The 27268-nt window shown below is 34.8% G+C and overlaps 1 protein-coding gene across 6 annotated transcripts; it reads right to left on the reverse strand.

Moving 5' to 3' along the window:
* Window positions 1–1250: 1250 nt before the first annotated feature.
* Window positions 1251–26061, reverse strand: LOC132598827 (protein NRT1/ PTR FAMILY 5.5). Of its 6 annotated transcripts, XM_060311937.1 has the most exons (7): window positions 25534–26061; window positions 9769–9983; window positions 8779–8956; window positions 8378–8687; window positions 8239–8305; window positions 4291–4407; window positions 1251–2452 (listed from the first exon to the last, which is right to left on the reverse strand). In XM_060311937.1, the coding sequence occupies exons 3-7, from the start codon at window positions 8779–8781 to the stop codon at window positions 1972–1974; spliced, it is 978 nt and encodes a 325-aa protein (XP_060167920.1). In that variant the 5' UTR covers window positions 8782–8956; window positions 9769–9983; window positions 25534–26061; the 3' UTR covers window positions 1251–1971. The 6 variants fall into 6 exon arrangements, with proteins under 6 accessions (XP_060167920.1, XP_060167918.1, XP_060167914.1 ...); XM_060311931.1 differs by lacking the exons at window positions 1251–2452; window positions 4291–4407 and adding an exon at window positions 6058–7947; XM_060311932.1 differs by lacking the exons at window positions 1251–2452; window positions 4291–4407 and adding an exon at window positions 6058–7947 and having other exon boundaries at window positions 8779–9014.
* Between the last annotated feature and the right edge of the window lie 1207 nt (window positions 26062–27268).

The raw sequence follows: 27268 nt of genomic DNA on the forward strand, positions 1-27268 counted from the left end.
CTCATAGAAATAATTAAAAATAAACATCAGATAAAGGAATACGTGATCTAAGGTAAATTACGAGGTGCTGATTGTGATAGTTAATAGTGGAGAATTACACCATAGGATAATATAATGAGAAAATGTCATCTCTTCGAAATAGATGATAGTTTTAATAGGAAAAACATAATCCCCCTGGTGATGAACTCAGCAGGTAAATTGCAATAATATTTGATCAAACATTATATGCAATCAACCCCCTTTAAGTACAAACATTTCAAAGTAAAATATTAGACAAAGTTAGTCCTCCACTTTCCCCCCTCTGGAGATCAATAACCCTGATTCTATAGACAGAAATCTAGGCAAATCTTTGGCTCCAAGCGAAACGAAGAGTAATAGCCTATTTGACCAAGCTTAATTAATTTATGTTGAAAAATGTTTTTTTTTCAAAAGTGTTTTTCAAAAAAGTACTCTTGGCGAAAAACAATTTGTGTTTGACTAATTAATTTAAAAAACACTTTTGAGTAGCAATTAGTGTTTGACATAACTTTTAGAAAGTGCTTCTAAGTGTTTTTTCTTTCTCAAAAGTGCTTTTGGGCAAAAATATTTTTTTTAGCTTATGAAAAATAGCTTCTACTACTCCTCAGAAACACTTATTTTCTCCCAAAAGCTTGGCCAAACACCTTACTTTTTTTATTGAGAAAAATAAGCACTTTTGGAGAAAAATAAACTTGGCCAAACAGGCTATAATACATTGCTGTACATGCACTATAGTACATTTGCATTTTCTTCCTCTCAAAATTTTGACAGACATCAAATAAAAAGAAGAGATAAAACAGGCACAAATGTCTTAAAGATGAATGAATGCAGTACCACAACCAAACGAAATGACTGAAAGAATCACTTTCTCTTCTAGAATTATTACACACAATTTCAGAGAAGTGAAGCATAAAAGGTGAATAAAAAGTCAAAACTCCCTGTGGTGCTGGAAGTAACTTAAAATCTAAACCACACAATAAATCAGTTAAAGAAAGACAATCAGATGTTATCCTATGTGATGTCTACTTTTCCTGAGTTTAACTGCAATGAAAGAGCTGGCTACTGAATGAAACAAAACCCCAGAGCAAAAAATAATAGAATGAGGGTCAAGGACATACTATTAATCTGAAGTTCAGGCCCCAATTATACATATACTTGGACAACAAATTCAAACCAATGTGCAGAGTTCCTTAATGACTATCAAGTGTTCCTCGCATCTTTAGTTAGTTTGCGTAAAAGGGAATATCATGATTGATGGGTTGACACAAATCCTTACAGTACTCATTTCCATGGCATTCAAATACTGGATCATTTCAAAATTCAAAATTACATTGCTAGAAGTGTAAATTTACAGAGGGGAACATGCTCACAAAAAAAGTTACAAAATACAGGAAAGTGCAATCAACTCTTTGTTAAAGCTTACGAAGGATGAAGAAGATAACAAAAGGTAGTTCTTTACTACACAAGATATATCAGCAGGTCCTGTAATCACATTCATCCTCGCAGCACAAGAGAAACAACAGCTAGTATTGTGTTACCACTGCCATATCATCAGAGCCCAAAAGGGGGAAGCATGTCAATGATGGTGTTACTGCGCCTGTTTCCCACAGTATATGTCATCTGATAAATTAGTTCACCTCCAATCATGACAACACTTCGTTCCACGTAAACTGCTTGTCCTTCTTCTTTTGATCGCCTGTAAGCATGCCACAGACTGATGACAACAAACAAAACAAATGCAATAGCTAATAGCCAGGACAGAATCGAGTTGTGAGTCGAGTAATACTTATCAACTCGACTCTTAGTCAGGGTATCCTGAAACCAACTTAGTCTATTTCCACTCTGACTAACCTTACTCACTATGTACACTAAACAATGTTGCTTATACATCCTAACCCGTGCATCACATTGCACGTAGTGAGCATGTACGAGGCAGATGTTGGCTCAAAGTAGCTACTGTAGTAATTTCCCAAAGCTCTTATTAAACATCCCGTCTACTGCCCCAAGAAGGAGATACTGTGGAAGCAACCAGAACACAGTCATTGGAATTTTTTCATCGGTCTCGCCTGCTAAACCATAGCTCTTTACCACAATGAGTCTTCTTGACTCCACTTTTGCAGCTGTAATAGTGCATAATATCCCCAAAAGGATGGATACTGCAACCCCAACTCTAGGAGATGATGGTTTTGCTTCTGAACCCCGTAGCAAACTCACAAACTTGTGATAAAGTTTTGGAAATTGTTCTATTGTTTCTAGTTGGAACCATTGGAAGACAACTAGAGGAACTCTTAGGTGTCCAACCTTATTGGTCATAGTATTTGCTTGCTCTAGAAAGTAGGTATATGACAAGGAAGCCATGACACCACCAAGAATGTAGGTCATAGACATTGGGAATGTCCGAATTGCAAATTTAGTAACTTCAATCTCAGCAACGCTGCAAAGCCTCCATCTATTCCTCAGTTGCGGCTCTAGAGCCTGATCAGGCAAAATAATTGCTGCCTTATCGAGACACCTAAATTGAGTTTTGCACAATAATTTGTTAGTACAATTTTCTCATATATATCCATAATAGGCTGAAATTAAGAAAAAAGTCAATGAGGATATATCCTATTGCCTTGTAACAGCTGAGTCTGTTCTAGATCACCAGTTCACAATGGACAAGGGTAGAGATCAGTGGTGGAGCTAGGATTTAAACAAAGGTAGTTCAAAAATATAAAGAAGCTGACAAACAAAGAAGCCAAGGGGGTTCAACGTCTACTATATATACATAAAAAATAATTTTCACCTTGTATATACAGTGTAGTTTTTCAAACCCCCTTGGCTCTTATTAGCTCCGCCATTGGTAGAGATGGATAGCAGAAAAGATCTTTAAAACTAAGATGGCATACAAAATAAAGAAACATGTGAAACTCGATATGCTTCTTAAGATTAAGGTAAATACAAATGCGGCGAAACACAGATGATGAGAGAGCGAGAGAGGACGTCAGGCCATCGGTGTGAGGCAGTATACCAGGTTCAGATAAGTCATATAGCTGCGAGGCATCTGTAGGCAGTCGATAGAATAACTTTGAGATAGATGCTGCAAAGACCCGAAATAGAGTAGTGATTGGACTACCTTCTGGTTTAACATATTTATAGGTACAACATCCGCTCAAGAAAATAAATGCTCCCACTGTGTAACATATTGCTGGGACACCAAAGAAAAGTGACCATGGTGATATGCATGAAAATCCCAAAACAGCAGCAGCTTTGAACAGCATCACCATAAAAGGATGCAGAAACCAGATACAAGGCGTGTTAGCATTTTCTTCAAGTTGCTCAGAGATGAAAGCGCCTAAGCTTACTGCTTGACCAGTTGCCCCAAGAGCAAACAGAGCCAATGCTATGTAGCCTTAGCAAGGACTGGCCTTCACCAATACATTCAGGCTGATAAGCACTGCATGTTCCAGTAGCCTTAGCAAGGACTGGTGGTGTTGACATCGTTAAAAACCCCATGCCCTACATACAAGAAACCTTCAAAACTTAGTAGAAAGTGAATTTCCAATTATATATCAATTTCGTAGAGTTCACACTGGCAGCTTTCTCTGGTATAAAAATAGTTCAAGCATTAAAGTTTTGAGCTAACTGATGAAACAAATCCGAATTTAGCACAAGAAACAATGTCTCATGGAAGACTAAAACTGAATATAGTAGTGGTAGCTCAGTATAGTGTTCCAAGGTAATATCTGGTCTACTTTTACTCAAACTCAACATTTCTCAAACAAAATTGTGGAAAACAGAAGTGCGTTGTACATATAGAGATTCAGGAAAGAGATCATAGTAATTGGAAATATACAAAATGATGATTTGATGCATGGACACAAAAACAAAGAAAAATGTCATGGGAAATTGCTAGATTATGAGGGACATATGCAAAGCATATATTACTATAGTAGTTAAGGGACATCTTTCCCCATTAGCTTGTTGTGAGATCTATGGACGTCAATCACCGCAGACAAGCAGCTTGACCGTGTTTCCTTCAAATGTGCTTCATGCAAATGAATTGTTAGGAAAGACGGCGCAAGCTAACTCAAGCTAACAGGGCGAAAAGCTCGGGACAATTACAAAATGAGTAAACGTTCCAAAGTACAGAAAGAGAATGCAGGAATTAAATAATTTAACTATGATAGTATACCACACAACAGGCGAAAATAGAACCCATTAACACTGGATAGTTGCCGAATAAACCATGAGCTGAAAACAGCATGACTAACTGTAGGATTGTTAGCAAACCAGGGAAGACATTGACAATTGCAGCTGCATCTGTGAGATTGATCTTCCATACATCTGTCAAGTACACCATCAACATCCACAGAGTATATAGTAGGGGTATTGAAGCCCAACCAATGGCTACAACAACAAGGAAATTCAAAAAGCTACATGTTAGCATCTCATGAATAAGAAGGTATGACCAGCATAACATATCTTCATAAGAAACTAAAAAAAACTATAAACAACAGTAGGAATTATCCTAAGCTGTCACTGTTAGTTGCATATCGCCAAGATGTAAAAAGTTCGACAGATAATGGAATCAAAAGCTGCTATATCAACTTTATAATCAAACACAGCTAATAAAAATGTTTGAAGTTGGAAAATTACGTAACATTCTGTAAACCATCATTGTCTTAGAACTTGTACCACCGCCTCAAGTAAAAATTAGTTAAGCAGAATGTAGGTCAAGTGCATAACAAAACCTGCAAAATTCTGGAATTATTGCAGAGGGTATAGGTGTGCATATGTATATAAAGCATGTTGCAGTACTCAAGTAAATGAATGAGTTATATGTCCATATCTGAGGTAAACTTAATTAACAGTTGACATTCTGCCCGCCAACCTACTAAGTCCAAAGGTGGACTTTTCTCTTGTGTAGAACAGACAAAAGACGGATAAAGATGAATCATTAAGAAAGAGAAATAAGATATACTGTTGTCATCATATAAAAAGAGGCCATTGACTTGATTTGTTCAAATCCAAATCAGGAGCTACTCATTCTTATAGTTCATTCCAAGAAATTACATCATAGATCATATTTGTGCATTTTCTTCCCTATTGCAATTATTTGAAATACCATCAACTGTAAAGTGTAAACAAATTCAGCGTCAGCTGTGCTTGATTTCTATAAGAGGAAAGAGTTTTATCAGCAGTTAGTTCCAATCCCATTTTTAGATCTTTTGTAATGTACTTATTAGACTTGCCCCAGGTTAAGCAGAATTTCAATGGAACAAAGTATAAAGCGTCTCAAAGATAGGTACTTTGTTCAAAAGTACATTTGGCAACTCCTAAGAGACACTTTCTTATTCTCTAGATCAAGCTAACAAAATACCAGGTGATGATGAAATACGTACATGCAATTTGAATTAAGAAAATGCATGATTTTCTTTTATATGACAAGTTGCATCATGCAGTATTTATTATAAGTTGCATCATGCAGTATTTTCTTATACAGAGAAACTAAAATATGTTAAATGAGTATACCAAAGATCACACCCGGGATGCTTTGTGCATCATACTGTCCTTTTTTTTTTTTTTGAGTTTACCAAATATAACAAGTACTTCCTCCGTTTCAATTTATTTGTCTTACTTTCCTTTTAGTCCGTTTTAAGACAAATGCCTCTTCCTTTTTTCGCAACTCTTTAATTTCAAAGTTTCATATGACATGTTTAAGACTACAAGATTAAAGGACATTTTGATACATTTTACATATCTTTAGTTTAAAAATACAAGATTCAAAAATCTTTTTTTACTTTATTAAACTAGTGTAAGTCAAAACCAGACAAATAAATTGACGGAGGCAGTAAACAAAACTAGAAAGCCATGAAAAAAGAAACAAAAGAAAAAGCAAGTTTGAGGGCCTGTTTATGTATTATGCCTACCTAATTTGTTTAAACCTGTCACATACATATGCTGCACATCCGTTTTGCTGGCAACCTTTTATAACGATCCTCTGTTAAGCTGTTTTCATTTCTTTATAAAGATAAAAGTCCTGGATTTACATTTTACTGCAAATCTTCATTTTGGTCTCCACCTAATGGCTTTATGACTCGAGAATATTGACTGGAATTACAACTATTAAAAAGAGAGGTGATCATAATAAGCTGACACTTCAGTAAAAACGCTGTCCAGTTGCATCAATTTTCTTGCAGAAAAACAATTGCAACGTCCCATACGAACTCATGATGTGCATCTAACACACACAACGCTGGGCTCTTACCACTATACCAAATCCCTGGCGGCAAAGATGAGTGAATTTATAGGCGAAGTACCACAACCAAATAACAAAAAGAAGCACTTTCTTCTCAATATACCAATTAATGAACACCTAATTTGAGAGAAAGTGAAGTATGAAAGATGAAGAAAAGTCATAATTCCTTGTGGTGCTGGAAAGTTACTTAAATCTAAACCACAAAACAAATCATCGAAAGAAAGACAAGCAGATGTCCTATTTTTCTTCAGTTTAACTGCAATGCAGCTGGCCACTGAGTGAGAAAATCCCAGCGCCAAAAAGAATAGAACGAGAGTCAAGAAGGACATCTTAGTGATTCTGAAGTTCAGTTCCCAATTATACTTATAGTTGAACAACAAATTCGAACCAATGTGTAAAAGAGTATCAAGTTTCTCTTGCATCATTAGTTTGGGTAAAGGGAAATGACATGATTAATGGGTCGATAGAAATCCTTGCAGTACGTGTTTCCATGGCTGTCAAAGACTGGATCACTTCAAAGTTATATTGCTGAAAGTGCAAGTTTACATAAAGGAGCATGATTACAAAAACAGTTATGAAATAAAGGAACGTCAATCAACTCTTTGTTTAAGGATGAAGAAGATTACAAAAGTTAGTTCTTTACTACACAAGATATGGAATGAGCTTCAGCAGGTCCTGTAATCATATTCATCCTCTCAGCACAAGAGAAACAACAGTCAGTACTGTGGTACTGCCACCATCATTCCCTATGAACATATCATCAGAGCCCAAAAGAAGCCCTGTTTCCTATTGTATATGTCATTGTCATCGAATAAATTGCTTCACCCTCAACCACGTCAACACTTCGATCCACGTAAACTGTTCGTTCTTCTTCCATGACTCTCTTGCCACTATACCCCAGACTAATGACAGCAAACGAAACAAATGCAATAGCTAATAGCCAGGACAGAGTCCAGTAATACTTATCAAATCGACTCTCATTCAGAGTATCCTGAAACCAACTTAGTTTATTTCCCCTCTGACTAACCTTACCCACTATGTACACTAACAAAATGTTGCTTATACATCCTAACCCGTGCATTAAATTGACGGCAGTGAGCATGTACGAGGCACATATGGGGTCAAAGTAACTATTGTAGTAATTACTCAAGCTCTTTCCAAACATCCCGCCTACTGCCCCGAGGAGGAGATACTGCAGAAGCAACCAGAATACACTCGTCAGAATTTTATCGTCAGTCTCGCCTGCTAATCTATAGCTCTTTACCATAATGAGTCTTCTTGACTCTACTTTCGCAGCTGTAATAGTGCATAATATCCCCAAAATGAGGGATACTGCAACCCCTACTCTAGGAGATGATGGTCTTGCTCCGGAACCCCATATCCAATTCACTAACATGTAATATAGTTTTGGGAATAGTGCTCTTGCTTCTAGTTGGAACCATAGGAAGACAGCTAGAGGAGCTCTTAGGTGTCCAACCTTATTGTTCATAGTCATCACTTGCTCTAGAAAGTAGGTATTTGACAAAGAAGTCATAATCCCACCAAGAATGAAGGTCATAGACATTGGGAATGTGCAAATTACAAATTTAGTAACTTCAACCTCAGGAATGCTGCAAAGCCTCCATCTATTCCTCAATTGCTGCTCTAAAGTCTGGTCAGGCAAGATAATTGCTGCCCTGTCTAGACACCTGAATTGAGTTTTGAGCAATAATTTGTTAGTACAATTTTCTCATATATATCCATGATCGACTGAAATTAAGAAAACAGTCAGAGGATATATCCTATTGTCTTGTAACTATTGAGTCTGTTCTAGATCACCAGTTCACAAAGGACAAGGGTAGAAATGGGTAGCAGAAAAGATTTTTAAAACTAAGATGGCATACAAAATAAGGAAACATGCTGAAACTTGAGATTCTTCTTAAGACTAAAGCAAAAACAAAACCAAAGGAGCAAACAGAAAACGAGAGAGCGAGGGAGACCTCAGGCCATTGGTGTGAGGCAGGCATTGATTACCAGGATTAGATGAGTTATATAGCTGCGAGCCATCTGTAGGCAGTCAATAGAACAGTTTGGAGATAGACGCTGCAAAGACTCGAAATAAAGTAGTAATAGGGCTACCTGCTGGTTTAACATATTTATAGGTACAACATCCGCTCGAGAAAATAAATGCTGCCACTGTGTAAAATATTGCTGCGATGCCAAACCAAAGTGACCACGGTGATATGTATGAAAACCCCAAAACAGCAGCAACATTGAACGGTTTCACTGCAAAGGAATGCAGATAATTGATGGAAGGCCTGCTAGCATTTTCTCCAAGTTGCTCAACTAGGAAAGAGCCGAAGCTTACTGCTTGACCAGCTTCCCCGAGGGCAGACAGAGCCAATGCTATGTAGAAGAGTATGTGCTGGCCTTCGCCAATGCATTCAGGCTGATCAGTGGCGGAGCCAGGATTTTCAGTAAGGGGGTTCAAAAATATAAAGAGGTAAATATACAAGAAGCTAAGGGGGTTCAACACCTACCATATATACATAAAAATAATAATTTTAACCTTCAATATACACTGTAAATTTCTGCCGAGGGGGTTCGGATAACCCCCTCAACTACACTTGGCTCCGCCCCTGAGGCTGATAAGCACTGCATGTTCCAGTAGCCTTAGCAAGGACTGGTGGTGTTGACATTGTTAAAAAAACCCATACCCTACATACAAGAAACTTTCAAGGACTGGTGGTGTTGACATTGTTAAAAAACCCATACCCTACATACAAGAAACTTTCAAGACTTAGTAGAAAGTGAATTTCCATTTATAGACCAATTTGGCTAAGAGTTTTAAGCATTAAAATTGTGTATAACAGAGGTATGAATTGAGATTCTTTTTTAGCAATTGGAATTCTAGAGCTCGCACAAGAAAGGATGAGATATAAGCATCACAGTTTGTAGATATTTTAACCAGCTTCTTTCAGGTGTCTCGGACAGAATTGCATCATATATATTAGAGGTCCAGGAAAAAGATGGTAACTGGAAATGTAAGATGCAAGATGCATGGACATAAACAGGAAGAAAATTTTCATGGAAATTATTAGATTGTGAACTTGAGAGAGCCACCCTTTTTATATGGTAAAACAGAAGCAACAGATACATAAACTGCAGCAGATTAATATTACACAAAATTTTAAGAGATTTAGTCCATAATAAGATGTAAATAGCAAACGGAGAGTCAGTCTTCAGCTTCAAGTGGACTAGTTTATCTCCAGTTATATTTATCCTAACTGTGTTTATTGGCTTTGAAAATGCATAAGGACTGAGTTATTGAATTCTACTAATTAATACCGATTTGGCAATACAAACAGCTTGACCATAATTCCTTCAATGTTTCATGCAATGCGGTGTGTTAGGAAAGATGGTGCAAACTAACTCAAGCTAACAGGACCAAGAGCTCGGTTGTGAAATAGGTAAAAGTTCCAATAACAGAGAGAATGCAAGAATTAAATAATTTAACAATGATAACGTACCACACAACAGGCGAAAATAGAACCCAAAAGCACTGGATAGTTGCCAAGTAGACCATGAGCGGAAAACATCATGACTGACTGTGGGATACTTTACAAACCAAGGAAGACATTGACAATTGCAGCCGCATCTGTGAGTTTGAGTTTCCATACATCTGTCAAGTACACCATCAACATCCACAGAGCATAGTGCACGGGTACTGTAACCCAACTAATGGCTGCAAAGAAAGTCAAAAACCACATGCTAGCATCTCATGTGAGAAGGTATGACCAGCACAACATTTCTTCGTGAGAAACTAAAACAAGCTTATGAAATAACTATAAGCAACAGTAGGAATTATCCCAGAGCCGTCATTGTTAGGTGCACATTGCCCATATGTAAAGAGTTCAACATGTCTTGGAATCAAAAAAATGTTGGAAGTAGGAACAATTACGTAAGATGGTGTAGACCATCACTGTTTCAGAACTTGTATCACCGCCTCAAACAAAACCAGTTAAGCACACAAAACCTGCACAATTGTTGAAGAAGTGCATGTGTATGTGTATACATAAAGGATGTTGCCAGTATAAAATTTTATAGCTCGATGAGCTGTATTTACATATTCGAAGTAAACTTATTAACAATTGACATTTGGCTCACGAACCTATTAAGTCCAAATGTGGACTTTCCTCTTGTAGAACAGACAAAAGACAGATAAAGATGAATCATTTAAGTAAGAGAAATAAGATATGTTCTTTTCATCACATAAAAAAAGAGGCCAGTGACTTGACTTAACTTGTTCAAACTCAAATAAGTAACTACTCATTCAGCCATTCTTATAATTTCCCAGAAGTTACATCACATGTCATCTTTTGCTTATTATCTTTCTTAACAAGCAAATAACTTCCACAGAAATGACTTCTAATTTACATTCTCTCCGGCCAACTGCAGTTATTTAAAACTAGGGAAAAAGGAAAAAAATGCCCTTCTATTTTGGGAAAAGGGCTAAAAATATCCTCTGAACTAATTTTGGGCTACAAATACCCCTCCCGTCACTAAAGTTTTTAAATATACCCCCGTCTTAACGGAAATCCACAAAATAACCCGATTTCATTTTCAAACCAGCTCCATTTAAAACCGACCCAACTACCTAAAAAAACCCACATGCGACCAACTTATTCCCGAGTCCTACATCTGGAACCACTAGGCACAGAAGTGGGCAACCATATGTGTTTTTTTATTTAGTTGAGTCGATTTTAAAAGGAGCGGGTTTAAAAATAAAATCGGGTTATGTTGTGGATTTTCGTTAAGACAAGGGTATATTTGAAAACTTTAATGACGGGAGGGGTATTTTTGACCCAAAATTAGTTCGGAGGATATTTTTAGCCTTTTTCCCAAAGTAGAGGGGCATTTTTTACCCTTTTTCCCTTAAAAGTATCGTCAAATGTAAAGTGTGTTGTGCCAAACAACCCGAAAATAAGATATTGCCCAATGTAGGCCAAGAACGCACGGTTTCGCCCTAAAGGCCTCACACTACTAACAACATGTGGGATTTTGCTCACACACACCCAACAAAGTGTAAACTAATTCGGCTTGAGTTGTTCTTGATTTCAATAAGGTTGAATTTCAATCCCATCTGTAGATATTTTGTACTGTACTTAGACTTTGTAGGTTGAGTAAGATTCCAATGAAACCAAGTACTATTAAAAATAACAAAGATGCTACCAAAATACCAAGTGATGCCCAAGAAGATGCAATTTGAATTAAGAAAAGATGTGATTTTTCTTTTAACGAAAAATAAATGACAAGTTGCATCATGGAGTCAATGCACAAAAACTAAAAAGCCAAATGAGCTAACCTAATTTTAAAAAAGAAAAAAAAAAAAAAAAACTGAGTTTGACCCAGAACCTAACTTGAATTTTGGGAAATCCCAGTTTAAAGGCATCACTATCAGTAATCATGCATAAAACTTCCACTTTGTACAGTTTACATTTAGGTTAAATCTGCACATTCAACTTCACTGCATTCTTGAATGAGTATTACCCAATTGAGTTTTCAAGAAAGATAAGACTTTGATTGATCATAGCACTTGTCAAGTTTAAGTTCGAAAAATAATAAAAAACACTATTGAAAAATCACGTTAGGAGTAATCCTCATTATCAAAGTTCAGTTATTTATAAAGGTGCTCCTGATTACGAGAGCAACATCTGATTATAAATCAATTTGGTTCCGATTTAATTTTGAGGATTATGATATCATAAAGAAACCGAAGAAAGGCTGTGGCCACAGGGAACGATTCTTTAGTTTTGCGAACGCCCCTATTTTGGGTTGGTATTTAATTTTTGTCCCTCAAATGGATGATCTTTAATTTTTGTCCTTCGACATTTTAAGTAACAAAAACGTGACCGAGAATACCTCTGACATCGAAAAAACAAGTAAAAATCAGTCTACCCTTATCTAATGACCTAATTTCGCAAGGCATAAGTTTATAGAAATTTTTGTCTTATCCAGCATAAGTTCTGTACGAATTAAGTTATCCAGCATAAGTTGTGCAGTGCCTAATTTGACAGGCATAAGTTTATATTTTTGCATCATAATACAACACAAGTTACGCCTTACAAGGCATAACTTAGTTCCTACAGAAAAATTCTCTAAACTTATGCCGAGTGGATTAGTTATTACACAACTTATGACGCATAACTTCATTTCTAAACTCATGCCTTACGAATTTTTTTGGTAAGAAAATAGCGAATTCATCGACTTTATTGGGACTCGAACCCAGAATCTCTTGTTTTGTAGACCAGCCTTATCATAGATTAGGGTACTTTGGCCCAAAAATTTTCATTAAATGAGAAGCAGGGCCAAAACTTAAAGACCAATAATTTGAAGGGAAGGGCGTTTGAAGGGCAATCTGCGCAAAAAATGACCGGGAACTAGTGATTTTTCTAGCTCGATGTTGTCAAGAGAAAATGTGCGGGTTGAACTGGTCAAAATAGGTTAAGCTGAAATTGATTAGCTAAAATAGGTTTAAAGCGGGTCATAAACCCAACACGCTCAATTCTTACATAAGTTTAGTTTCTTTGTTTGTTCTTCTATAATCCTTAAAAGCACCTAATAAAACTATTTTCTCCCTTTATTATGACTATAAAAAAAACTTATTAAATACTTAACAAAAAAATCTTTTGACAAGGTTTTTATAAGTCAATTTGGGCTACATATCAGCTCAATTTTTAGATGGGCTGAGCTAATAAATGAGCGGGTCAATTACCCGCCCAAACTTGAACGAATTGAGCGGGTTATGTTTTCATGGGTTCATTTTGTCACTCCTAAGTACCCCATCATTGTTTGAACAAAATTTTGATTTTAGTTTCGTAATAATATTAAATAAGTAAGAATTTAGTTTTTTTAAAGAAAAATGGAAAGTAAATTATAAAGTGAGAGATGGAACATTCACCAAGCAGGTGAAAATTCGCATAATCAATCAATTGGGCTACTAAAATTCTTTAAAATTTTTAGTTTTATTTAATTTGTTAAGTATAGATTAGATTTTTCTTCAATTGCAAACTACTAATCTTAAGACTTAATGTCACTGGCTAAATTGCATTTGTTAACTTTCTCATAATGTGTGGTGCGAGTAAAGGGAAAAAAAGAAAAAGAACTCCTATTCCTTTATCGAATTCAAATTTTATACATTGGCAAATGAAAGTTTGTTTAGAGTATTAGTTATATAGTTTAACATATTATCTATGAATTGACGTGTGTTGACACTTCAATTCGAGACCAAATTTATCTTAATTAGTTGACAATTGCAGTTAGTGGATCGAGTAATATGCTTACCTCCATGCTTATTTAATCTGTACAACCTTCCCAAGTGGACGATGACTATACATTAGTAATATCATACGTAATATTCTTACAGCTTGTGTCAGCACTGGTGCAACAACAGAGTCCGGAGCTAAAATGACATGTTTTTGGAGCTAATACCCCTAAATAGGATGTTTTTTTTTTATACCAAAATGGGTATTTCGTTGGTTATCCAACGAAATACCTGTTGACACCCAATTTTGTCCCTCCTTTATTTCAATTTATTTCTTTGAGCTTCTAAATTGATTGATAAACTAAATACTTTATTTTCACTATTTTATTTTTATTGCTACTACTATTAATATCGCTACTTTTATTTTCAACATTACTAGCATTACTTTGTCGCAATTCTAAATGATTCGTCATCGTTTCATTTTCGGGTTTGGACTCGTTAAATTAATTACAAGACAACACTTTGTTAAATCCTTATTTTTTCTACATATTAATTATTAATTGTTTTACATAGTATATATTGTAATAGTTATTAAATTAGAAACACAAAAATAATTAAATAAAGGAGGAAGGATCAACAATTTTCAGCCAAATTAATGGCCCAAAACACAAATACAATATTATTCCCCTACCCAAATAAACAACCCACATTTTAATACCCAACCGACATTTTCAGCCCACTATTCGTTCAACATCAGCAGCCCATTACCTATTCCTACCCGGTCCAGCCCAAAATTACTCGACCCGGCCCATTTATTTTCTTGAAAAACCTACCCTAAATCCCTAATCTCTTTCTCTTTCTCTTCTCCACGCCGCCGCTCCCCCTTCCCTTTCCTCTCTCCTACGCTCTCTCCCACTCACCACTGTCCCCCACGCCTCTGTCTCCTCTGTCCCCCGCTTCTCTCTCTCCTCACTCTATAAATGAAGAACAATTATTCAGTTGAAAAAGGGGATTTTTTTCAGTATTTGGAGGGACACAGACCATCTTCCACATTTGTTTTTTCTTTTCCGGTGAACTTTAGCCGCGACCAACGATTACTCTATTTTCATTTTTTTGTTTCGAAACTTTAGTTACTTTAATCGGGTTCGTTCGAGTTCGAGCATAAATTCGAGACCTCGACGCCCCGTTCATTGCACACAAAAAAGGTAAACATTGATACACTTATTGCTTTTAATTTTTAGTTTCTGCTTTAGTTAAAACTTTTAGCTTATTCTGTTTTTTTTTTTAATTATGTAGTTTCTTTGTTGTCATGTTATTTGTTTGATGTTTGGGAACTGTTAGGATAAAATATTAATTGCTAAAATGAATTTGAAAGACGTATACTGTAGTTTGGACGTTTAGACTGAATTTCCAGGATTTAGAACCTATTTAAAGCCAAATATACATAGGATATACAGTGAGTTATCAAGGTAAGAAGAAGGTATACATTCGATATATATCTGATATACACACCGTGGTGTGTATATCTTAGGTATATTGTGTACATGATTAAATCAGTTCGGCACTGAACCATCTCTATAATTGTCTTTCATCCGTAAGTTTAAGTTTTCTGTTTTGGTTAATGCTAATGTTAAATAGTGGCAGTGAGTATTGATTGTGCGTTTTTCTGTGATTTAGAGTTTGCTACTGCATATGTTTGTACCAATCAGGTCCTGAGATTGCATTAAATCACTGAAAGTTTAATTCAGTCCCGTCTGTTATGTTTAAATGCCCATCGAAGCATTAGTTTGACATAGTGACCTGAGCATGAGGTTAAGGCATCAGTTTGCAGTTTGATTCGGTCTGTCCAGTAATGTATTGGATCTGTGTTGGTATGCAGTGTTTGTTTCTTATTCCCCACTGATCGTTTATCTGATTAGTCGTGACTAGTTGCTATGCCAATATAGATTCTTCGTTTAATTGGTTGAAGAGTTGTACTACATTTAGCCTGATCCAGTTTTAATAAAGAAGATACATCACTTGATTTGGTTGTTAAAATTGTGACCATAATCTAAGCTGGAAATGAAATGTCGAAGATCCCTCTTTTTCCAGTCGACTGCTACCCTGTCTGTCTGTGTTATGTCTGTGACTCGTTGTTTTATTTCCTTCTTTATATATTCATGATAAATGAGAAACTGATCGTAAAAAATGTGAATTAAGGGGCGCTTAAGCGTTGAATCTGTTTAACATTCTTCGTGATAATTGAGGTCAAAAGTCAATCACTATTTTATAAGTTTAAATAACATGTATGTGCTTCTATTCCTTTCCTCCATCTTCTGTCTTCTTTTCCTACTTGGGATTTTCATAATACATATGAGGAAGTCTTATAATTGCCTAAAATTGTTCATGGCTGTTGATCCAAAATACTGTCTATTGGTACCTCCCCGTTCTGCCTAATTGCTGAAAAGATCCAATATGTGTATATGGAGAAACACAGGTTATCTAGGTTGCGGGACACTAAAATGTGATACACTGCTTTTGTCTGTTGTGTTATTTGTTCTTCAGTTGCCGCCCTTTAGATATGTCCACTGCTACATCGTATTTTCATGGTGTCCTGGGTGCTGAAATGATTTCTGCTGCACTCGTTGAAGTTCTCCTTATCCTTACTGTTTGTTTGAAAGCTGTTAATATATCAGTTAAAGCAGTTCACTATTAACTAAAATTGTTAAATGGTTAATGGATTGCTTTACTTAGTGAATATGTTATGGAATACTGAATTAATGTCCTCTGCCATATTGAACTGTTGCGTAAAGAATCTGCAAAACATCTCGTGTCTGCTTGCCCATTTTTTACGCTCTTACAACGCAAACATGTTGCTATCCATTATATATGTGCATGTATACACGAGATATACCTAAATATACACAATATATACATAATCTATTAGTTTGTTTCGAACTTACATTATATATGTTTAACCTTATTTATTGACTGTATACTAATCCTTTTCTTTCACTTTTATGCATGACTATCGCATACGAGTCCCTCGGACTCGTCTTCCTGAGCATTTGGCGTTGGGCTAAAAGCCCAACATGACTCCTCTCGTGACCAGCCTCTGTCCGCAGCAATACAAAAAATATGGGCCAAGCCCAATAGGCAATGAACAGTTCACAGCAATATATTAAGGTTGCTGGGCCGAAGCCCAACAACAAACAGATCACAACAGTCTAAAATGGGCTGAGCCCATTTACATTACATCTACTCCTCTATTTTATTTTGTGCGCATTTAATGTGTATTGTATGGCTAACATTTTGTTTGTTAATTTAGATGAACCTTAGTGGCATTAAGGGGTTTAGTACTTTAGTTTAGTAATGGGTAGTTAACTCCACAAATTACATTCTCTTCTATTTATGTTCTAAACTATTTATAATATCTATAACATTTATTTAGAATAATTGACATTCAAAATAGTATGGCTACATATTTTGGCTAAAGGAATCATAATTTATGCTTACTATCTTAGACACTTAAAACGTCACAAATTTTACACTAACGTTAGCTTATTCTAAGAAATAAAAGGCAAACTAGTTTCAACGGATAACTCTTTCACTTTAGTTTCTTTCTAACACTTGAAATATATTTGTTTAAAACAACCTTCGCACAATATACATTAAACTAATAGTCTTTCTGTGAAACCTTTAAAATTTATTTAATATTAATCTTACAATAACTCTTTTTAATTTGTGAGTCGGCATAACTCACTTTTCTCCAAATACATATAAACATTACATGTCCCGCTTCTTTTAGTTTTTTTTTTTTTTTAACTAAACTCTTTTATGCAACTATTATTTTCTACAAGTTTTACTTTAAATAACTTTAGCAATACTTATAAGATATTTTCTTAAATATTTAAATATTACATCTACATATTTAGCCTTAATTAAATAACATAAGTCCGGTCGGTTAACCATTGTTAATGGGTCTTAAAGAATGCCTAATACCTTCCCTTTAAACTAATTGAACCCTTACCTAGAATCATTTGGTTTCGCAGACTTTTAAAACAGAGTTAACTTTAAAATAACTTTAATAAACTTTGGGTGTCCTAATTCACCATAAATAATTAGGTGGCGACTCCTTAAAATAAACAAAAATAGGAATCGTCAATATGTTATACTCTACTTTAACCCGGTTAAAATGGGGTATAACAATACCCACGAGCAACACTGTTCCGGTCCGGATTATTCGTTGCATTTCGCTACAAGTGTAGCGAAATGTAACAAATATTTTTTTTTTTTTTGCATTTCGTTGGTATATGAATGAAATAGGATTTTTTTTTGTATTTCGTTTATTAAAAAACGAAATATGATTTTTTTTTTTGTATTTCGTTTATAAAAAAACGAAATATGATTTTTTTTTAAAATTTCGTTTATATAAAAACGAAATAGGAATATATATATATATATATATATATATATATATATATATATATATATATATATATATATATATATATATATTTTGTATTTCGTTGGTATATGAACGAAATAGGATAATTTTTTTTTTTTTTTGCATTTCATTTATATTCCAACGAAATAGGAAATTATAATTTTTTTTTAATTTCGTTTATATAAAAACGAAATAGGATTTTTTTTTTTTGCATTTCGTTTATATTCCAACGAAATAGGAAATTATAATTTTTTATTTTTTTTGGTGAACCATCGGCTGTAAATGAACTTGGACATCGTCTGGTTATAACCACCGATAGTTCAGGATCATTTACCAACATTTTACTCCTTAAGACGCGTTGCAGACGATCATATTTTAGGGAAATTGGAACCCTTTGCCCTATTTCAGGGCCACGACTGTATCTAACCGAACCTGGTTCATACTCAACTTCACCACCCCAAAATAAATACACTTTAACATGAGTTTCCGTCATCTTTTATGAAATATATGAGAGAAAAAATAAAAGTTGAAGGATATGAAACAGATAAGAGAAAAACAATAGATGAAAGATATGAGATGATAAAAGAAAATTGAAAGACGAAGGATATACCATAGGTAAAGATAGGACAACATTTATAAACGGAGAAAAGTAAAAAATTTCGCAAATTAAGTCACGAAATGTAAAAGATATTATTTTGACAACTATTCAATGCTCGTCTGAAACTGATTGAACCAACAGAAATGAATAAAAAATTAAAATTAAAACCATAGCGATATGGAGAGCAGAAAAACGGTAAAAAAAAAGGAGGGGGGGGGGGGGGGGGTTTCGTTATATACCTGTGAAATGGAACAAATCATTTCGTTGGTATATAAACGAAACAAAAAAATTATTTTCCTATTGCGTTTTTATATAAATGAAATACAAAAAAAAAATATTTATCCTATTTCATTGGTATATATATTTTCCTATTTCGTTTTTATATAAACGAAAAAAAAAATTATTTTCTTATTTCGTTTTTATATAAACGAAATACAATTTTTTTTTATCCTATTTCGTTCATATACCAACGAAATACAAAAAAAAAATTATCCTATTTCGTTCATTAATAAACGAAACACAAAAAAAAAAATATATATTTTCCTATTTCGTTTTTTAATAAACGAAATACAAAAAAACATATATTTTCATATTTCATTTTTTAATAAACTAAATACAAAAAAAAAAAAAATTGTTACATTTCGCTACACTTGTAGCGAATTGCAACAAATAATCCGGATCGGAACAGTGTTGCTCGTGAGTATTTCATTAGATAACCAACGAAATACCCATTTTGGTATAAAAAAAAAGGCATCCTATTTTGGGGTATTAGCTTCAAAAACATGCCATTTTGGCTCCGGACTCTGCAACAACACGTCGTCAAACAAAAATTACGAGTGTCTTTTTTTTTTTTTTTTTTTTTTAGTTTGCTATGAAAGTTTGCTAGATATTACGAGTGTCAAACAGAAAAACTATACATTTAATTTTTCTTATATCTAGCTAGAGAATTTATCTTGGATTACTTGTTAAAATTGGGCAAAAGAGAGTCAACTCACATCTGGTAAAACATGAATTGAACTTTAACAGGATATAATATGATTGTCGGGTTGCTGGTTCTTTCCTACTCTGCATAGAATTATGGATTTTATATGAAATGTACGAAACTTTTTTTCTTTCAAATGAAATGTACTAATCTACTATAGGAATTTTTAGCCATTCATGGCTAGAGTGATCAATTTAAAAAAAAAAAAAAACTGAGGAAAATAAAATTATATTTGTGTATGTCATACTCCATTTTAACCGGGTTAAAGTAGAAGTACGACATATTGGTGATTCCTCTTTTGTTTATGTTAAGGAGTCGTCACCTAATTATTTATGGTGAATTAGGACACCTAAAGTTTATTAAAGTTATTTTAAAGTTAGCTCTGTTTAAGGTCTACGAAACTTGAGATTCTAGGTAAGGGTTCAATTAGTCTAAAGGGAAGGTATTAGGCATCCTTTAAGACCCATTAATAATGGTTAACCGACCGGACTTATATTATTTAATTAAGGCTAGAAATATAGATGTAATATGTAAATATTTAAGAAAATATCTCGTAAATATTGCTAAAGTTATAGATAGTAATAGAATGTTATTTAAAATAAAACTTGTAGAAAAGTAATAGTTGCATAAAAGAGTTTAGTCACAAATGAGCTAAAAGAAACAAGATGTGTAATGTTTATATGTATTTGGAGAAAATGACTAACAAATTTAAAAGAGTTATTTAATAAAGTTTTATAGAAATACTATTAATTCAAATATATATTTCAAGTGTTAGAAAGAAACTAAAGTGAAAGAGTTATCCGTTGAAACTAGTTTGCCTTTTATTTCTTAGAATAAGCTAACGTTAGTGTAAAATTTGTGACGTTTTAAACTTCTAAGATAGTAAGCATAAATTATGATTCCTTTAGCCAAAATATGTGGTCATGCCATTTTGAAAATCGATTATTCTAATATATATATATATATATATATATATTATAGATACTACAAATAATCATAAAAGGGAAATGAAACCCATGGAGCTAACCGTTAGTTTCTCTTTGAATTAACTACCCATTACTAAAACTAACCATGCTAATTCCCTATAATTCATCTAAACCAAGAGACAAAATAAGATAAGGCAAATCACAATACACATCAAATAAAAAAAAATAAGGTAGAGAAGAAAACAAAATCAAATGGATTGGCCCATTTCCAGGGCCACTGTTGCAAATCTGTTGTTACTGTCATGGGCCTCGGCCCAGAATCAGTTTTTGCACAGCTGATGGGGCTGACTCGATAAAAGTGTTTCGTTGGGCCTTAGCCCAACATCGAATGCGGAAGGACGACGAGTCCAACTCGTATGCGAGATGTCATGCACAAAATGAAAAGAAAAGGATTAGTACGCAATCAACGAATGAGGTTAAACATGTAAAAACATTCACGTAGAAATTTAAATAAACACAGAACCACAACATTCACGCAATTTCCCATAATCACATCAATGGAATGAAACAGATTTCAGCTTCAGCCAGATATTGATATGGAGCTTAACACACTCAAATCATGTTACAAAGAAGAAGCCAGCTTTCTTAAAATCAATCAACCCATATCTTTGATAATTTGTTTGAAACAAAGGACTGCTGATGTTTAACGTATTGACAGCTTCCAAACAAAACAGCAAACAAGAAAAATTTAGTGAATACAACGGTCTTTTGATTCATTTTTAAAGTCAAGAACAGTTGTCAAATAATAAACTTCATGCGTGGGACAAGACTAAAAATGAAGAAAAATGATTGTCCCTTCCAATTTCAAGAAAACAGACATTCAGCCCAGTGATACCAATTCTAGTCCCAATTGGCATAATGCATCATTTCGAATACGGTATCTAATATACCATGAGATATTCCGACAGAAGCACAACTTATGCAGCTTTTCAAACTTTGAAACCCAAACAGATGTAAAAAATAAAATAGCATGCTATAATTGATAGGGGAAACATTTTTTTTTTTTTTTTTAAAAAAGCTCAGATCTTAAGTATCAAACGGTGAACACCCCAAAGGCATGCTTTAAAGTGGATTTGCTCCTCAATAGGTAAACAACACTATTAATTCATGTAGCAAACACGTTTTATGAAACAGTGGCTTCTATGTGCGAAAGTTTATTTATCAGATTTGTCAAACTTTGAACTAGTAAGTTATTTTTTGAGATTTCCATAATAAATTATCAAATTTATTCTTAATCTGTCTTATTCTTGTTTCCTTCCTTTTATGGAGGATAACAGAGCTATCAATTCTGATACGTAGATTTCACTTGCAACAAGCAGCCACAACTAATTGATATGGAGGACCGAATAAAATGTAATTTTGGATGTGAAATAGGCCAGCTCAAGAAATGGAAAATCAGCAGATTTAAATAACACGAGGCATGACCTATCTTTCTATTTTATCTTAGTTACTAGACTGAAATCAGTGGCAAAGTATTTAAGCATAATAAATTATGTGAGTCAATGATAGAAGCAGGTATTCGAACACCATATCGACCAAACAGATCCTTAGAGATAAAAAAAAACTAAAGCTATGAAAAAGAGGGTGATTGACTGAAAGCAGAGTAGATAGACTAGAAAAACTAAAAGAAAACAGAAACTTCATCCTCTCTTAATATCTGAGAAAAATTGTGTAAATGAGACAAAGAAAAGCATGTCTTATGTCACACCCCGAACCTGGGCCTGGACGTAACACGGCACCCGGTGCCTGACTGCATGTGACCGAGCGAACCACCTGGCTGGCTGAATCAACATGTGATATCAAAAACATAACTGAATGTGGAAACAACTAAACACATGCTGATATACTAAAGGTCTGACTGAAATCATAATGCGGAAAATACTTAGATAATCTGAAATATCTGAACGTAGCCAACATGGCTTAAACCAAAACAACTGAACAATTGCCAACATGGCAAACATAATAAATATCTGACTGTCTGAACTGTGTCTATGAAGCCTCTAAGAGTACTGAATGATAGAGCTGTCTATAAACTGAAATAACTGGATAGCTGACAATGCCCCGAAGGAATTTGGGGCTCACCAGTAGCTGATACGTGCACTCCTAAATAGCCGAGTCATTAACCTGTATATCGTTGCCTGCATCGCGAGATGCAGGCCCCCAAGCAATAAAAGGGACATCAGCACATTTGAATTGTACTGGTATGTAAAGCAACTGAAGCAATAAAATACTGGAACTGAAACTGAAATTGGAACTGAACTAAACAGGAAAGCAAGAAGCTGAAGTACTCCCTGTTCTGGATGAAGAATCACCTGTAAAACTGTAAATATAACTGTGGCCTAGGGCCCAAATAATGTGCACAAAAACTGTGGCCTCTGGCCCAAGCAATACGTATGCATAAACTGTGGCCTAGGGCCCAAAAGTACAGATACAGGTGTTCAACATTAATAATTTACAAAACTGAGACTGGCTATAGCTGATAGCATGATAACTGTTTCTGATTATGGGACTCTTGCAAATAACTGGTTATACACTGACTGAGACTCATGTGATAATAATGCATAAGTCTATAAAGATTACGTGCTGAGTTCATGATGTGCAAAGTGACAACCATGAACGAATTCTGTAACTGTAACCCTAGAAGATAACAGTTCTATATCATGTCATGAAACTAGGGCTAAACTATGTTCTGAGTCAAATTGCTGACAAGCATGAATAATGAGGCGTAGGGAGAATCATGAATATTCCCTAACGTAGATAGTTTGCCTCACATACCTTGATTCCAGCCTTTGAGCGTAATACAATGTTCGTCACCCCTTTCAACTTTGATCTATATCAATACAAGTCAAAGGGATTCTATATTAGCAATAATATTCATGCTTTGGTCATCTAAGCATTTTATCAAACACTTAGTGGGCATGAAACTCCACAGTCTCCATCAATGGTGATTTCTTCACCCAATTCCCATTCTATTACTTCTAGGTGATTCTACAATCTTAATTAGATGTAATTAACATCATTCTTCATCACCCATATGAATACAACAATCCCAAGTCAAAAATCCAAGAACTCTAGCATAGTTCATATAATTCTCTTTATCAAATCCATTTACTATTCTCCCAAGAACTTATCAACACTTTAATCATCATGAAACACCATAAAACTTACCTTAGTTATTGTAGGAATAAGCCTTGAGTTGAAATGCTTCACTTGAACAAAACCCTAGTTCCACCTTCCATGGAATTGCTTGACTTGAATGGATTTGATGTGTTTCTCACACTTAGTTTTGTGGATTGATGAAGTGGATCTTTAGTTTCACTTGGATTCTTGCATATGAAGTGTTTGGATGGCTCTAGAGAACCCTTGAGTCATGTAGGAGAAATGGGAATGAAAAAAATGAGTTTGGGTCTCTTATTAACATCTTAAAATCTGACTCATCGGGCAATTCTACACCCATTTTTACGGACCGTCAAACTGTTTGACGGACCGTCAAAATGGTCCGTAAAACTACCCAGCAAAAATTGGGTTTCTGTGACCATTTTACGCTGGCCTGAGTCAATTTGACGGACCGTATAATTGTTTTACGGACCGTCAAAATGAACCGTAAAACTGCCCAGCAAAATATGGTTTTCTGTGACCATTTTACGCTGGCCTAAGTCAATTTGACGGACCGTCAAATGGTCCGTCGAAATTTTCTGCTCGGATAGTCTGTCGTATAATGGGCATAACTCTTTGCACAGATGTCCGTTTGAGGCCCATAATATACCGTTGGAAAGATATTTCAAGGGGCTACAACTTTCATCGAGGAAGTTTTCCCAAACTACAAATTAATAGAGGGGTTATGGTCGTTATAAGTAAGACCTTCCATAAACTCACTTGCAAACATGCCCCGTAGAGTGGCTTCCAACTTTTCTTTGCCCAAAGACATTTCTTATGACTTAATTGGTTTTCAAAACACTTCTTATAACACTCATATTGGTTCCATTATATTATCATCTTATGAGTCAAACTTTCGTCCGAAGTTACGAGGTGTTACATCTTACTCACTAGACAACATTGACAGTTTTCAAATGACTACAACCTTCCTAAAACAGGGTATTGTCAATATTCTGGACAAACTAAATACTTAAACCTGAGGGTCTTATAACTCGCTGTAAACAAAAAATAATAATAAATGAGTGTGGACTACTTATTTAATTTCTAACAGGTTTGATCTTCAAAACCATGCCATGTTAATAATCACAGACCCTAACAGATTCGATGTCATTCTAAAACATAACATTATGAAGCATACATCACTAATCACATGAAGGGATAGAAATGAAACTAAACTTCTTATTACCATGACTTAACAAAGCCAATTACTAGAACTTAAACAGATAAGTCATACTACTATACATTGAGAGAGTGTAGGCATAATTGCATGTTTTCTACTAACGAATCCTTAAAGAAATTCTAACCTTAATCACATAGCCAATAAACTTTAGTCATACGAAAAAAACAGAATCTTAAAAATGCATGGACAAGGAACATTATTTGTCTAATTCTAACAACATTCTCTAAGCTAACCAAATCGAAAACACACAGAGGTTAACAAATGAGAATATAACAGAGAGGACAGGCTAGCAGTTTGGACACATGGTGCAGATAGCCATTTCTCATCGACACTTAAACTATATTGACATTTTCAGTACATCAAATTAATGCATAAACAACTTTTTTTTTGATAAGCTATTTCAATACTCTAATCTATCCTAATTCAAATAGCCCAGCAAATAAATATTGAGACTCACTGATCACATGAATTGCATGAATACCAATGTGGAATCCAAACAGAGATGAACTAGTTAAAAACTGTCATAGAACACCAACTAAACCAAATGTAGCCATAGTATCCAGTACTGCCTAAACACAACAACAACTAAACTAATAATCAAACAACAAAACAAGACCAAACGAAGAAAACTAAAAAAACATACATACGGAAAACAACAAGAACCGTAAATGAAAAATAAAAGACAGGAAATAAGTTTACCGACCTTTTGTGGGTACAGTGAACTGGGCGACGAAGTCTCGAATCTATTCTCTCGTATGAGCGACTTCGAAACTAGCGTTGAGTGAGTCGAACCCCTTGGTCGCGGTTAAAGTTTGCCGGAAAAGGGAAGATCGAGTTTTAAGATTGATTGTGTCCCTTAAAACACTGAATCATTCCCTCAAAATACTCAATAAAATCCTCTAAAATACTGAAAAATCCCCCCTTCGGCTGAATTTCAAGAAAAATGTTTTTAAACCCAATTGATGAAAACTGTCCGTTTTCTCGGAAATTTGAGGTGATTAAAACTTATGTTTTGTGGGGAGATTTTTTGTTTCCAGATCTTCCACCTTTATTTCATGTCCTCCCTTTCAAGATTCAATTCCACCAGATTTATAGGGTTTCGTTTGATTTAAGAAAAGAGAGAGAGGAGCGTATGAGAGAGGCATGGGGGACAGGTGAGTGTGGAGGTGGCAGAGAACGTGGGGGACAGGGGAGAGTGGAGACGACAGGGAGGATGGCAGAGGAGAAGTGGGGGGGGGGGGGGAACGTGAGGAGAGAGGAGTTGAGCGAGAGAGAGAAGGAAGAGAAAGAGGGAGAGAGCAGCGGCTGAAGGTTTTTGATGAAGGAATGAAACCCTTCATTTTTGTTGTTGAATGGACCGGGTCGCAGGGGTAGTGGGCCGGTCGGGTCAATTTTGCTTAATGGGTTGGAGGGTTTGGGATTAAAATATGGGTTGATCTGATTTGTTCCTTCAATTTGAAATGGGCTACCCGTTTGGGTTGGATTTATCATGAATTTGTGGTCTGATTTTTGACCACTGTCTTCTTTTAATTAATTCTCTTTGGCTTCTTAGTGATTAGTTTGTACAATGCACTACGTGAAACAATTAGTAATTAATATGTGGAAAGTAAAGGTTTAATAAAGTATAGTTAATTTAACGAGTACAAAATCCGAAAATAAAACGATGACGAATCATTTAAAATTTGTGACAAAGTAATGCCCGTAAATGTTAAAAAAATAAAAGTAGCGATATTAATAGTAGTAGCAATAAATATAAAATAGTGAAAATAAAGTATTTAGCTCGTCAATAAATTTAGAAGCCCGAGTAAAGAAAATTAAAATAAAGGAGGGACAAAATTGGGTGTCAACAGTGTATCTAATTTTTAGCGGTTGTGACCTTTGTTATAAATTAAGATTAAGATTATCGTTGTAAATTCATAACATACATGTCCCTGGTTGCTTATAAATTACATGCCTCAAAATTCTTTTTAAGAAACAATAATAGATTGATAATTTTAGTTTTGATAAAATTAACTGCAATATCTTGATCGGATAAGTGATAACTACCAGACATGCAGTTCCACTAATTCAGAAGTTATGTTCTCTTACATAACTGAAAAATTGGCCGTTAAAAATGAAAGCTTATTCAGAAAAGGTCGATTAATTCTTTAGTTAGCTAGGAGTAATATACACCAAATAAAACGTGTCAAGTGTATTTTCAGAGCAGTCAATGCCACTGGCGCTTAAATTTTCTAGTATGTATATATTTAAGAGACTTAAAAAATGGTAACATTTCGCTGAAACGGAGGTAAAGAATAAACTAATAACATCGACTGAGCAAAATCTGAAACGGCTAATGACAAAACTTATATATATCAAAGTATCTCCCGAATGTCACATTGCTTATAGCTTTAATACACCATATAAGAAATACATAAAAGTAAGACTTAATAACTTGT

The sequence above is a fragment of the Lycium barbarum genome, chromosome 6, assembly GCF_019175385.1.
Source record: "Lycium barbarum isolate Lr01 chromosome 6, ASM1917538v2, whole genome shotgun sequence".
Taxonomy (NCBI): Eukaryota; Viridiplantae; Streptophyta; class Magnoliopsida; order Solanales; family Solanaceae; genus Lycium; species Lycium barbarum.

Excerpts from the sequence above, each read along its gene's own strand:
- LOC132598827 (XM_060311931.1), bottom strand. Across the intron at positions 8,306-8,377 it reads TAAATATGTTAAACCAGCAG|ATGGCTCGCAGCTATATAAC; the intron begins GTAGCCCTATTA and ends GACTGCCTACAG. Across the intron at positions 7,948-8,238 it reads CCTCACACCAATGGCCTGAG|GTGTCTAGACAGGGCAGCAA; the intron begins GTCTCCCTCGCT and ends AACTCAATTCAG.